This window comes from Epinephelus moara, chromosome 11, assembly GCF_006386435.1.
Source record: "Epinephelus moara isolate mb chromosome 11, YSFRI_EMoa_1.0, whole genome shotgun sequence".
Lineage (NCBI taxonomy): Eukaryota > Metazoa > Chordata > Actinopteri > Perciformes > Serranidae > Epinephelus > Epinephelus moara.
Genome location: NC_065516.1, coordinates 27,819,422 through 27,834,598, shown reverse-complemented (window position 1 = coordinate 27,834,598; position 15,177 = coordinate 27,819,422). Strand labels below are relative to the sequence as shown.

At 42.8% G+C, this 15,177-nt stretch overlaps 1 protein-coding gene across 19 annotated transcripts in view; it reads left to right on the top strand.

Moving 5' to 3' along the window:
- The window catches only part of ntng1a (netrin g1a), a 139,690-nt gene that overhangs the window by 64,546 nt on the left and 59,967 nt on the right, over positions 1–15,177 (top strand). For all 19 annotated transcript variants that reach the window (XM_050056954.1, XM_050056962.1, XM_050056970.1 and 16 more), the window contains exon 3: positions 4,175–4,818. In XM_050056954.1, coding sequence (XP_049912911.1) covers positions 4,175–4,818 — 644 coding nt within the window. The remainder of the gene's footprint in view (positions 1–4,174; positions 4,819–15,177) is intronic.

Below are 15,177 nucleotides of genomic sequence, written 5' to 3'. Positions count from 1 at the left end.
AGCCCTCAGCAGTGCCCCGCAGTAAAACACAGGAATCTGCCATTGATTTTCATGAGGCTGTACTCAGCATTTTATCTCCTTTCTCTTCTGACCGGTGAGATTATTGATCTTCATAAAGGCAGTATTTTGTCGTTAGGCGAGAAGCGGAGGAGACAGTAATGAAAGGTTTTTAACCTGTGTGTTCGGGGGAGCGCTGGACGACTGGCCGAGGTTGCCAGGTGCTACACGCAGCAGATTTTCAGCAGCTCGGCCACAGGGATCGATAGGGATACATCTTTGTCTGATTACAGAGATGTGCTGGTGAGGAATGCAGTTTGTGTGTGTGTGTGTGTGTGTGTGTGTGTGTGTGTGTGAGTGTGTGTGGGTGTTACAGTAATGGCTGATCACTAGATGTGCCTCACATAAAGACAACCTATGTAGTGTTTGCTTACTAACTCAAAGTCAAAGGTAGAGGCTACAGCTCGTCTTTTTGTGGCAGAGGTTAGGGCGTATTTTGGGTTAATAGTGTAAAAAATGCTTCTATTTATAGGCTGTGGAGGAAAATAACTAAACATTTACTAGCAGTATGTAAGTGCTATTTTGAGCTTCTTGTAGGCTACTTGAGTATTTCCATTTTCTGCTACTTTATATTTCAACTCCTCCACATTCATCTGATACCTACATGTTGTCTGCAGATTAAGATTTTACATGCAATACTTGTAAAGATTATTTACAATATGATAAATTGTGCGAGATGAACTTCCCCAGCAGTAGATAAAGTAATTAAAATGAGCTTCAACTGAACTTGCTACAACATGAAAATGCTGCTTATATATTTATGCATCAATATTAATAATCCAGTAATACCTTAAACCCAGTTCATACCAAAGATTTGCACAGAGATGAGTTAAAACAGCCAACTACTTGCAATGCAACCAATGAGACGGTGTATCATCTGTACACAGCAACTCTCTGTACTTCTGTTCTCATTTCCAGCTTTTCAGGTTTATTTTGTGGCTGAATATAATTTGTAGCTTCTTAAAATATGAATGAGGATAGTGATATGTGATGTTTGTCATGTGATGTTACATTACGTTAGTAACAAACGCACTTTTTTGAAGCCAAGCCGTAAAGCTTATTTCTAAACCTAACCACGTACTTTGTTGCTTAAACCTAAGGAAGTAAAACTAAAAACAAAGTTTTTGACCCTTCTGAGTTTGTTTTGAAAAGAGACTGCATGCATTTAACGTGCAGAAACTGTACATTTTCCGTGAAAATGGAAGTTTACTTTGAAAAGCCACAATGCAGGTAACAAACGTAAGTTGATATGACCTCCCTGAGAGCCTGGTCTCACTCTGAAGTCGTTGAAAACCGACGCTTGGGCAGTGACTTGTAGCATCAGAAACCAACCAAAAAAGGGCTCCTGTAATGTTGGCATGATAGGCAGCCGGTTGCCGTTATAGTTCAACGCCACCCGGTGGCGTCGGGCAAACGCAGCAGGACAAAGATGAAAGTTAAGGCAGCAAAAGTCCGAGTGGGGCGGGCAGGAGGGGTGGTGGATGGGTCCAACAAACATCCACCTTCACCCGAGAGAGCGTTGTTCGCATCCCGTATGATTCTAAAGCCAAACCCTGTTCTTTTTTCCTAAACCTAACCACATGTGTTTGTTATTGAAGGCAAAAAACGTCAATTTGCAGTGTTGTACAGATGTAGTGCGTTTATTTTTAAAAAGACTGTATATAAATGTTAAATTTCCAGTGAAAATGGGAGTGTATTTTGAAAGAAGACAATGCATGTAACAGGCAGAACTTAGGGTACCTTTGCACGTCGAATGTGGACGTGGAAAGTCCATGACCAAACGTCAATATGTGACAAGGTCGAAGTGAGAAAGTGTTGTCCCTGAACATCCAAAAGTGACACTGGAGGGTTACCTAGAGTGTCATGATCTGATGTGTAGGGCAGCTGATCAAGCGTTGGTATTTGATGAGTTTGCAGTGGAAAATATGTTGGTCCGTTGGATCAGTGATGTCACGGGCCCTGGAGTCCACATGTACATCACTGCAGCAAAGTGAGAAGTTAAACCACTGGATGTTAACGAAGAAAAGTGTTAAGTTACTCTTTAAATAAGATTTTGAACGATGACTTTTACTTGTTGTGGAGTTTTTTTTACATTGAGGCATTTCAGCTTATTCTTGAGTAAAGGAACTCCAGTAATTATAAATGAGAGTGAAGCAAATTTACTGTAGAAAAGTCTGCATTAATGAGGGTCAGGATATAATTACACCATGTGAAAATAGAATACTGTTTAACAGAAAACTTGATTTCAAGGCCGAGATTTAATTAAAGTAAAAATGTCTCAAAAAACGTTGAGATTTCAAGCGTATAATAGCACCTTTTGAAAGAGGAAGTGCTGTCACAAAAAAATCCACCTGTGTAAGAGTACTTCTGTTGTTCAGTGAGTATGATACAGTAGAAATACAGTGTAATTAACAATAATTAATGGGGGCAATAAAAGGAACATGTTCTTCTCTCCTCCCAAGTCTACACCTGTGCTCCGATCAGAGCGCTCCACCGTCATTGAATAACAGTTTTAGGTCTCCCTCGATGAATGCACATTTCCAACAAGCCACAGCAACACAGTCGGCCATCCTGCATGCCAAGTGTGTTTTTTAGAGAGTGTGCACGCCCCCTAAGCAGGCATAACTGTCGCCTATGAGTTATTACACATCTGTCTGTGGATACACAGTGCACCAGATGCTGCAGTTAATGGCACACCTAACCTCCCACCATGAGATGGTACACTAAAACCCAAGTGGAATTTTCCACTGTCAGTCTGCTTTCTTCCTCCTCCGTCTCCTCCCAGCCACCGCTGTCCAGTGCTGGGAGAAGCCCGTAGGGGACGGTCCAGACAGGATATTAATGGGGCCCTCCAACAGTCAGAAGGCCTGACAGAGCCCTGTTTCATTGTCACCTTGCCTTGGAGGACGAGGAAAAACTTGCAAAGCTTATTAGCCCAATGGAGCTGTTTCTCACTCTAACTTACTCGATCTCTGCCTCAACGCTTCATTAGACTGTCTTACATCAGAGGCCTGCTCTTCTCCCTGTTTCCTCACCACATCGCCACGCTCGCTTCCACACACACACATAGGCGCACGCACAGGGTGACATCTCCCACCTAATCAAGTAGTGGATTATCTTGTCCTGATAAATTGGAGCTTGTAGCACTTGAAAGGTCCTCTTGGAGGAGTGCCTCCTCCCCCTGACAGCTAGATGGAGCCCCCAGGGAGCAAGGAGAGAACATCGCCTGGTAATGATTTGTGGTAAATCGGACAAATGTTTTTGGAAAGACCTCTTTCAAGCAAGGGATGTGATGAATTTAAAGCTTGCGAAGAAACTCTGAAAACCACAAGTCAAATCAGACACGAGGGATGAAAATAGACAGATCTATTAGTTCTCTATAAATGAAGTTATATCTGAGTTGATCAAATGGTCCAAAAGATTTAGGAGAAGTCAGGTGCACAACCTGTTTTGAAGAGTGAATGTGCTCAGTGTTAATGAAGCAAGTTGGAAAAAATGAATACAGTACAAGAGCAACCTAAGAATCTTGGAGAAACGTGAAGAGCTCATGAGATCACTCTGCAAAAACATGACTAAAAAGAGACTGTTGCTTTTTTTCCAACGCAGTTAATTTTATGAATTGTGTTCCTTTGGGCCATTTGACACAAACAGCACACACTTCTTGTGATTACAACATTGGAAAGCAGGAGAAAACAGACATCTTAATTTCATGACTGGGAATGATGTGACATTTGTAGTGACATGGTTTAACAATGCAACTGAGAGGAAGTAAATGAGCTGCACTGATGAGAGTTAACAGAGGTGTTGGCAGACTCTTAAAAGATAAATGTGTAACATACAGCTATGTTCCTTCAAAAATTCATATATGACTGCACACTACACTGAGCAGAGCACATGATACCCTCATTGTGATTCAGCTTAGGGCTTTACAAATCCCTAAATGATTCTCCTAATGACATAGTGGTGTATGTGAGAGAGACAAAAGCGCGCTTACGTTGAGCTCTCTTCATAATCAACTCTGAAAATGACCTGATTTGTGATTTCTCACCAAGACTAACAACCTTTCATTACCTTGTCCTCCTTCTTTGTTTGTTCCCTCTGCTCCCTCTCTATGCAGGAGAACCCCTACATGTGTAATAACGAATGTGACGCCAGCACAGAGGAACTCGCCCACCCTCCAGAGCTCATGTTTGACATCGAGGGCCGTAACCCCACAACCTTCTGGCAGTCCACATCTTGGAAGAAGTACCCGAAGGCCCTCCTCGTCAACATCACACTATCTTGGAACAAGACCATCGAGCTGACCGACGACATCGTCCTCACCTTTGAGTCTGGCCGGCCTGAGCAGATGGTCCTAGAAAAGTCGCTGGATTATGGACGCACCTGGCAGCCGTACCAGTTCTATGCCACCGACTGCCTGGACGCCTTCACCATGGAGCCCAAGACGGTGCAGGACCTGACTCAGCATACCCTGCTGGACATCATCTGCACCGAGGACTACTCACGAGGTTATGTGTGGAAGTATGACAAAACAGTGCGCTTTGAGATCAAGGACCGCTTTGCGCTGTTTGCTGGGCCCCGGCTTCACAACATGGCTTCGCTTTATGGCCAACTGGACACTACCAAGAACCTGCGGGACTTCTTTACCATCACAGACCTGAGAATCCGTCTGCTCAGGCCTGCCACAGGAGCTACCATGGTTGATGAGAACAACCTGTCCAGATACTTCTATGCCATCTCTGACATCAAAGTCCAGGGCAGGTAAGACATGGATTCTTCTGTACACATGCCATCTGAGCAAAGCAAGCAGGGAAACAGAAACCTAGGGATCATAGAGGTCCTTCATGTGCATGCCAATGGTTTTGGTAATTTAATCAATCCCAAAATTGTTAGGGACCAGCTATGGGTGGACTAAATCTCTGGAAGAACACATTTAGGACTACTTCAGTGGTTTTTCTGTGGTTTTATTGCAGCGACAGTACAGCTACCCAATAGTGAAGAAAAATGCGTTTACCATTACCATTCCTTCCAATTAGGCAGCGGATCCATAATGATGTGCAGAGTTCACCAGTTGTCAGCATGTCTTAATTAACCTAGCTGCTTACAGCTTGCTGAAGCACTCTTTTTTTGGACGCCAAATTCACTCAGCTGTCTATTAGCCCGTGGAAAACGTTGGAGGTAGCATTTCAGCCGTCAGGTCATTGCACGTTGTAATTAGTGTTTGATTTACGGATTCCATAGAGGGTCATATAACATGAAAACAAGACGCCATTATTATACTGTTGGAGGATAGGCCGACAAAAGCTTCCCCCGCTTCTCGACGCTACTACAAGAGTCACTGGGGCATAGACTTAAGTGGATCTGTTTTACACTGTGTGGTTTTTCAATATAACAGATGTGAATGTGGTTGTAGGGGTGAAGGAAATGAAGATTTAATTACTCTTGTTTTGCTTTTCACACATGAGAGGCTCGCAGTACAGAAGTGCAGAGTGGCGGAACGTCACAACAATTCAAAGTTGGGAAGATGACTGCAAATAGAAACATCAGTTGTGCTCTGCTCAGTCACAGCAAACATCAGCTGCTCTAACCGATGTGGTTGTGTGAAAATATAAATCAAAGTTATCCCAGCTGAGTGCCTGGATTAGCATCAGGCAATAATTTAAAGACCTCAAGTGTTGTCATTATCATGCTACACTGGTTTTTGTCATGCCGTAATAATGTGTTTGCTGCTGTGACATTATTTACATTAATATTGTCAGATGCCTTCAAGCTATTTAATGAATCTCTAATTTGTTGATTTCTTTAATATGCCATTAAAATGGAGGACAGCCATATTACACATGGCTCTGATGCTGTGTAAATGGGCAGGTACCCTTGAGCACAAGGGGCTATGATAATGAATGCCTCGTTCAGAAATTGAATTTTTGACTTTTCTCATGATTGAGAAGGTCATTCAGCAAAAATAACTGGAGGGAATTTACTAACACAAAAGAGTTGGACGGGGCATCCATTCAACACCCGCTGAAATGAAGGGGGCTGTCATAAGCGCAGATTATTTATTCTATCTGACTAATCATGACCAAACTCATACATCCCTGTGGGGCTGTAGATTTGAGCAATGGCTGTGCGCCACCATCGGGCCGCTGTCGTTTACCAGCCCGCTGCTTTAAGAGTGACACTCGCCTGAGAAATGTTCCCCACTGTTTACCAAAGGTAACACACAGTTCAGCCATAATGAGATACACTCTACACAGAGAGGCTTCACTCTTCTTTTCCCCCCTCCCATGGCGAATCACTGCTCAGCCCCTTTCTCCATGCGTCGTATACGAGACATAAGCTCCTTAACCCCCGGAATACAGTTCTGTGAGACTCGACGGGAGCGATTTTGCAGGGGCAGTGAGGTTGAATCTGGCATATTTCACTGTGCTGGACTCGGCTGCCATCCCCCTGGATCAGGAGCGAGGGGGGGTGTGGAGGGAAATACAGTAGGAGAGCTTGCAGATTTTCTGCCCTTGCCTCAACAGTGAGAGAAACAAAGAAAGGAACCTAAGCTCTTTGCCAAAGTAGGTCAACCTAGAAAAGATAGAAAAGGAAGGGAAGAAGCACAACTTTGCAGAAGTAGACCTCTCTGCATCTGTAACATGCTGCTGAAGTTGTTACAGGGAAGCCAGAGGTGTCATGCATGACCATTCTATTATGGTTGATTACGAGGGGGGACGGGACCAAAGGCACTGGGGAGAAAAAAATCGATGCAAAGAATTTCAAATCAAACCAAGCGTGGAGCTGTGAGATGGATGTGAACAATGCATACTGCCCGGTGACTTAAATGAATTTGACACCCTCACTGTTTTATTGTATCAGCGAGGCTAAACCGGTGTGTGGAGAGAGAAAGTGAGGAGAGTTGGAGGGATTTTCTAATTATCTACTGTATGACTTTGGTATAATTGCTCTGCCTCTCTTTTCTGAATGCTTTACAGTAACTACAGGCTGCAATTTGGTCAACCACCCCATCCCCCACCCCTTAGCTCAACCCCCCCCCCCTCCTCTTCCTCTCTCCTGCCTGTGATCAATACAGTGTAATTAAAGCTGGAGAAGATTCAGGCGACTAAAGGATCTCTTTCTGGCTCTCGGGTTCTCTCTTTCGGCCTCTGTCCCCTGTTCCCTGTCTCGCTCTATTTCTCCTAGACTTGTCTCTAAAGGGGCTCTGGGTTCCTGCCTTCAATTATATCCGAAGACCCAGCCCCATTCCATTCCTGTGATGCTACTCAAGGAATAAACAAACACCAACTGCATGCCCAAGAACTGTAGGTGGCACTACTTTTATTTCATGCCACCGTCATGCTTTTTATTTGCCAAAATCTTCAAGAAAAATCGTCTTCATAGGCCAGAATTTTAAATAACCACCAAATCTGGCAACACACTCATGCTGTTAGTTGCAAACCTGTTCCCTGTTGTCAGTGCATAAAAAGTAATGTAAGCCCCATATCCTAAAATAAATTTCGACTTGTCTCTATGCTATGTTTGTGTACAGCGAATAAAAGAAGATAGGGAGAGAAAAGTTTGTTTCACCAGTTTACCCTTGTGACTGTGGGAGTTGTGATTCAATTTCCAAAGCATATATGTACCGCGGGGCATTATCAGGCAAGGTCAGCAACAACCTCAAGGGTTCACAGACACTTTGACTGCAGGGTAGACAGGAAATTCACTTGAAGGGGCGAACTGGTCAAAAGATGGACCGACCTTTTTCTGTTTGAGATTCCACATCAGCCTCATGGAAAGAGGCAACGAACCCCCACACTGACCATGTACCCCAGCATCTCTGGATATAGCCATGGACAGTTCCCAGTCTGGTCAAAACTTTGGAAAGATTATTCTGATGTTAAATAAAGGGAGCTTTGGGCTCAACTTGTTGCCTTAATATTTAGCCAGTCTTACGTTTTTCTTTTTATTGAATCCTTGGCAACAGTCCACAACACTTACAACATTTTCCAACTCTGGATCAATCACCTGACAACACACGCTAATGGCGGAAATAGACGATTTGTACTCAGCTGATGTCGGTGACTATGAAGAGACCAATGTCGCAGTTCTGGCTTCACGTTTTCTTTTAGAGTCAAACATTGCACTCTAACCGCAATTTGTCAAAACAATCCTTTAATAAAGATCCATTACGTCTTTCTCCATGAAGCAGTTGTGCTGCAGTTGAGCTTGTTTTCAAAGAAGGGATATGAAAACGTCTGTATTCAAGAAATCATTTACAGTACATTGATGTTTGCCACTGCTTATCTCTGCTTGAAGTTAGTGGCTCAAGGCTACATTAACTTCTACTATGATACACCTTAATCTGCAACAAAACTGTTAGCGGTTGCATTTTGGGTAATGTAGGTGCCAGGTTCGATATTCTTTTCACTTTTTTAAGCATACATTGATTTGTGTTCAGCAAAAAATATGGAAATTTCTGCATTTGAATGTAGGAAGAAAATTTGTGCTCACCTAATACGTGAAACCATTTGGATGTTACATCAAGGAAGATATTCAGATTTTTCAAACACTGTTTGGTTTGAGATAAATTCTGAAAGTACATTAAATCATATTTGCAAATTTCTTGAAATATGTACTAAAAACGGTGTGAAATCCATCTGTAGCAATCATGTTGCTATGCTCATTGCCACCGCCCACAGAATGTAAATATGTCGTCGTGCCTTCACAGTTTAGTCATCATTCCCACTCACTTAAAGGATGCATTTCTGGCACAATATGATTGCATGTTTTGCAATAAGAGCACTGCATATCTGCGATAGTGTGTCATGCATTTAGTGTAATAGAGCACATTATTATATCTTTGGTAATTAATTATCATTACTTATCGTAACAGTGCAAGATAGTCTTTATTCAGGTAGTCAGATGAGAAGACTGTGTTTATACAGTAACTGTGTAGCTACCATCAGCAGCTGGTGAGTTTAGCTAAGCGCAAGTACTGGAAACAGCTGGTTCTGTTCAAAGGTGACTAAATCTGCATATAACACATTGTGGTTTTACACTGGATTGCGGACTGTTTCTTGGCAGTGTTTATACTAAGCTAAGCTAAAAAGGACAAGTTATGTTAAGGGGCGTAATGTGCTGTATTATTTCTTGGCTGGGAGCAGCGACTTCCTTGAGTCTTGTCTTTAGTAGGGTTTCCAGGCTTACCAGACTCTGGGAAGTCACAGCTTCAGTCGGTATGCTAAGATTAGCCAGACCCTTGGAAGTGTGCTGGGCTTAGAAGCCAATTTTCCAATTTAAGAGGCCAAACAATGGAATCACTACTTCTGGGTTCATCAAGTAATGAAGTTGGACCCAAAAATACTTTTCCCCCATAGACTTAAGTTACAGTAAGAAAGAGACAGCTGTATATCAGTGGATAAATTTTGTTGAGTGTCACAATAGCCTCATTATTGAATCATTTTATCCCCAATCAAGTTAGCGGAGGGCTAAACCGGAAGTTAGCCGCTTGGCTCGCGAAAGTCTCCTTCTAAACAGGAACTGCTTGGTGTATCTGTTTTCTATCCTCCTCTGTGTGCCCAACAATGCGGAAGATTTGATTAATTTTATACCTGGGAAGTAGGGATGCATGATAGTGGACTTTTTGCCGATATCCAATATGCCAATATATAACAACTTAGTTGGCCAGTAACCAATATCGATATATCCACTAGAGACCATGTGTTCTCATTTGAGGACATCACATTTTGTGTTTACTTGACCTAACACTTCATTCTACTTAACTCAGACCTGTTGTCCTCGTTCGTGGACACTTTTTTGTGCCATCTAGTGGTAGTAAGAGCACAGTATACTAATCCATGTAAAAACAAGATGGCAGCCATCTCTGCCAAGTCAGTCTGCAGCTGATCCTGACACAAAAGTGGACAAAACCTGATCACATTTTATGGTTGAAACTTGTTTATTTATGATTAATAATGTTTGTAGTTGTAGCAACAAATTCGACCAATTTTAGCAGCAGTAACAAGCTAAGACGCTGTTGATTAGAAGTACTTGTGTGAGGACATTGGGACTTTATTATCATTAACAATGTTGAGTTTTTATACCTGTTGAGTCCGACTGATCCCAAATAGCTAGGGAAAAATTGAAAATGTATACTAAACATAAGACAAAAGTGTCAGGAGGATATTACGCATGCCTACTCTTATTGAGATGGCCCACCTGCAGATGGAAACATGAAATAGATTGCTTTTCAATGTAATATTCATCCATAGTACAAAATAAGAAAAAAGCATGTTGGCCGATTCTGATATCTCATTTTAAAGCCAATGTCAGCCGACACCGATGACATTCATCCCTACTGGCATGTCGAACTTCTTTGGCTTCATGTGCTGTTGAGCAATTTTCATAGGATTGAACAGGGCCCCACCTTTAAATGCTGCATCCAGTTCTCTTTACACATCCATGAGTTAAGCTGAACAGTTGCCAGCTGTAGCTTCATATTTAACATAAAGATATAGAGTGGTATTGATCTTCTCATCCTATCTTTGGCAAGAAAGCAAATGTTTCTTAAAATGTAAGTATAATTCTTTAGGCTTTCCTACCACTCTGTTATGTCAGTAGGTTGTAGTAGTGTGGACTTGTTCCAACAACATCCAAAAGTACAAAAAACCAAAGCTTTCGTCTGAGGCAAATATAACAGATGTAAAAGATTAGACAGTTCATCTCTCCCACAATGCATGGGTCATACTATCAGTGCATTCTAATTGGCGTGTAGTTTAGTGCATGCTTTGGATACAGCTGTTTCAACTACAGATCAGCAATTTGGTGAGTGATGGCTCTATCGGATCTCCCCTAAGGGAGGAACAAACAAGAAGTCAATCTGCTTTTTCTCCCTCTCCCTCTCCCTCCACAGTGCTTGGCTTGCTCTTAGGCCTGCCTGTAGTCGACAGATAATCTATTTGTGCTAATTTCATGTTTCTCCCTGCCCACTTCCCCCTTGAATAAGTCATTCCACTTGTCTCCCCTCCTTAGTCTCTCACTGTCCGTCTCCCTCTCTCCGCGCCACCATAAGCATCTATTTACCTTCCGCTGTGCTCTGCATTTCAGCCTTGTTTTTTGAATCAGCAGTCTGCATTAGTCATTGTGTGGGAGAGCGCCATGTCTGTAGGACAGTCCGAGCCGTGAGGTCCAGATTACTTGGACCATCTGTTAACATCCACGCCACATGTTAGTTTTGTGGCTGTCATCAAATAACCCGCAGCCTTTTGTTGGTCCAGCAAAAATGAGTTAAGTGAGGTAGTTCAAGCTTCAATGAGGCTAATTGTCGAATTGTCTAATGTATGTCATATTTACTGCAGGATGATGGTGATAGAAGTGAAGCGTCCATTAGTCATCAAAGAGGAAATACTGGTGCTGTGGTGGCCTCTCAGAGGCCAGAGCTGTAAAGTGGTTGTATCATACATCCAATTCATTCTGCCCCCATTTATCAATCTGTCACTTTGCTGTCCACACGGCCATTTTCATACACTGCTGCAGCTCGTGCAAAGATGTCATTGCAATTACTGGGCCATTATGACCCGGACCACTGCACTTACAGTGTTGTGCTATAAAGTAATATCACCTTGTGCAGTAAAGCAATGCAGCAGATTATACATCAACAAATGGGAATGGGACAAATGTGTGATTATCAATGCTAGATAGCATTTCACTTTTGTAGCTGATTCAGGTGGAGCTAGTTTGAACTTTTTTTTAGATTATTAGTTTTAGGAAATTTACATAGGAGTTGAAGAATGAGACAGCTTTTTATAAAAATACTTAAAATACAAGTACAACAAATTTTAAATGTAGTTTGTTACTGCCACCACTGCTTTTTGATTCAGTTCAATTCAATTTTATTTATAAAGCCCAATACCACAAATCACAATTTGCCTCAGAGGGCTTTATGGCATACAGCATCCCTCTGTCCTTAGGACCCTCGCAGTGGATAAGGAAAAACTCCCTCAAAAATATTAATATATGATAGTATATGTATGTGACCATAATAATTATATGTGTTTAATAATAGTAGAAGTATGACAAATAATAACCGCAGTAGTAGGAGGCATCAGGCAGGAACACGGCAGCAGCACAACCACGACACATGATCCAGGCGTAGCCGCGATTCGAGGGAACCTGTGAGACAGTGGAGCACAAAGGCTCCGGAGAAGAAGTCAAGTTAGTGACATGAAATAATAGGACATGAATGTTAGGAAATGAAGAACTAATTTTTCAGAATCTGAGAGAAAGAGAAAGAGAGAGAGAGAGAGAGAGAGAGAGAGAGAGAGAGAGAAGGGGCTCAGTGTGTCATAAGAGGTGCCCCCACAGACCTATAGGCCTATATCAGCCTAACCAAGGGCTGGACCAAGGCATACAGTACAGTACGGAAACATAAATTGCGTTGTGTTTGTTTTGACAGTCGCTTCACACTGTATTGTAGTGGAACTCTTTCAGTGTGTGATTAGACATCTCATTGTAAAAATTAAATTGTTTCATGGCATGAGTCTATCCTCCGACCCCTCACTTGCCCCCTCCAGCAGCCTCCGGGGCTGAAAAATGAAGCCAACGCAGACGTGCCAAAAACTTCTTCGAATGGCCATGTGAGGCTGGCTCCAATCTCAATCTCCATAGACCCCCATGTTAAAATGTGAACGAGGGGCCACCATAGACTGTATGACCCTCTCCTGCTCCTCAGCTCCACCCTCTCATCCAAATATGGTCACTTCTGGCTCCAAATATCTGAGATGGTGACGGCCAGAATGGCAGACTCGAGGCTTTGAAACAGGAGTCCACAAACCAATGGGTGACATTACCGTCTATGGCCCTCTCCCCTCCCTGCTCTTGTTCGTCCACCTTCTCACTTCAAAGTGTGCAGGGAAGTGTATCTTTTATTTACTTCTGCTGTGTTTTGAGTCAGTTCAGTTTGAAGCTGTGAGCTGCCTTCCTACGCTTGTGGGTCCACTGGGAGAAGAAGCGTAGGATGGTTTATTAACTGGTGACCTCTAGTTGGCAACTGAAATATCATCACTCTTCTCATTGAAGGTTTGTGGTTACCTGTCAAGATTTTGTATCTTTGCTTGGAGACTTGTTCCGTTTTGACTGGATTTGCTTAGACGTTTGAGACCTTAGATGATGTCATTTAGGGGGGTGTTCTGCTTTTGACCTGCATTAACCTTCATTTATCTCAGCAGGAAACTTTACCTCACTTCATCTCTTTGCATCTGTGTTACTTGTTAGTGACAGAGCTCAATCAGCCAGTCAGTCGCTGCCTGAGACGCTACCAAACAGCCCCAGCTGCCTTTTTATTCCCTTTGTCTCTTTTTTCCTTTTTCCATCAACACCTACATCACCTGTCGCTTCTGACTTGCGTCCATTTCTCCACCTCTCTACCTTTGATCCTCCTCCCTCTGTTCGTCTCTAGCTGGCGCCCTCCCTACTTGAGTCTGCCAGGTTGAGGAGCTCAAAAGAAATTTTTTGTCAGTCGTAGCGGAAACTTTTTACTCACCCTTTTCCAATGCTCTGGAAGTGTGTGCTTGATAAGGCTTTGAAAAGTATGCATGAGTGTTTGGACAACAGAGCGTCTTACAGTTTTTGGGACCAAGCTCCAGCTGCAGAGAAGCAGGGGCAAGCTGGCAAAGAGAAAAATCTCTGCATGAAATAAATCCTGGTATGATGTATTAGTTCTAGTTGTCCTTGTAGAGTTTTGACTGGTGTTAACACCTGCAGTCCTCTTACTGTCCTCATGCAGCTCCCACTTTAATCTATCACTTTAAGAAATGCTTGCTAATGTGGATAATGAGAACAATAATGTCGAATTTGTCTTCAGTTGTTTACCTGTGTTGAACCTTTACCATTCACAGTCATTTACTCCAGCTTGTCCCCATTGAGAGGCAGCTGCAGTGGGTGTGTCTCTGTGTGAGGCGGTATTAATATAGAAGCTAGCCCTCCTGTCCAATTAATTGGATATTCCCAGCTGCAAAAACCTCCCCAAGCAGTACACATGTGAACCGTGAAGGTAAGAAAGAAAGGATATGAGGAGAGGGCGGATTTGAAAAATGCGATAGGCGGAGGTAGAATATGAGGTGCATGGCGTTGGCAGCAGTAGAGCGTAGTGCACCATATCTAGAGGCCACAGTTGCCTGTGCACACACATCTGCATACGGCTGCCGGCAACATCAGACCGTAGTCACCACGTCTGTGTCCTCTATGGCAGTGGACAAAAATGGGGCAAACACATGGATGGTTGAACAAAAATATTCTGTGTGATGATGTTTTTTCTGTCAATCAAGCCTTGGTTCAGATGCTTAATTAGCTCTCATTAGGGTGAGTAGCCACATTTTTAGCCATGCCGGCAGCATGGCTGTATGGATGACAATGTCAACCTGTCAGCCCACCAAATTGGTCACCTTTGAATAGATTATCATGAAATTTAGTCCAGATATGCATGGTGTCTAGAGGATGATCCTAGTTCTTTTACTCTAGAGCCAGCTCAAGGTTGACATTTGTGGTTTTAAGCAGAATGTACCAACAGCTTTTAGATGATGATAGCAAAACACATCTATGTTCCTCATAGGCTGAATTTCCTAGTGCACCTTCAAACCAATACGTTCTCACTCCCAACTCATTATATACAGACGCATGGTCAGTGGCCCTAAACCTCTAGGTTCCTCTCTAGCATCAGTTTTAGACACTCAGGGAAGGCATGTCAGTTGTTCATTGTTCATTACATGCTTGTGTCTTTTCAAAATAAACTCACATTTTCACAGGAAATGTACAGTTACTACTTGTTGAATGCATACTAGCCATACTTAGCTTAAAATGTGCTACTCACGTTATGTAACGTCACCTGAAATAAGTCACTAGTATAGTATACTACCCAGGACGCAGACTGGCCAATCATAACGTAGCATCAGGCCGGCTCAGACCAGGGTCCGACAACAACACAGCTGTGCTCCATTGACTCTAATGCAGTCGTTTCAGATTTCCTTCATTTTCAGGCTGGTTTTGTGGATTTGGAGCTAAATGTTGTGCCTGGGGCACGTCGTGTATTAATGATACTCGTTACCTGGAGAGGTTGGAAAAAGATATACGTTTCTTCCCTGT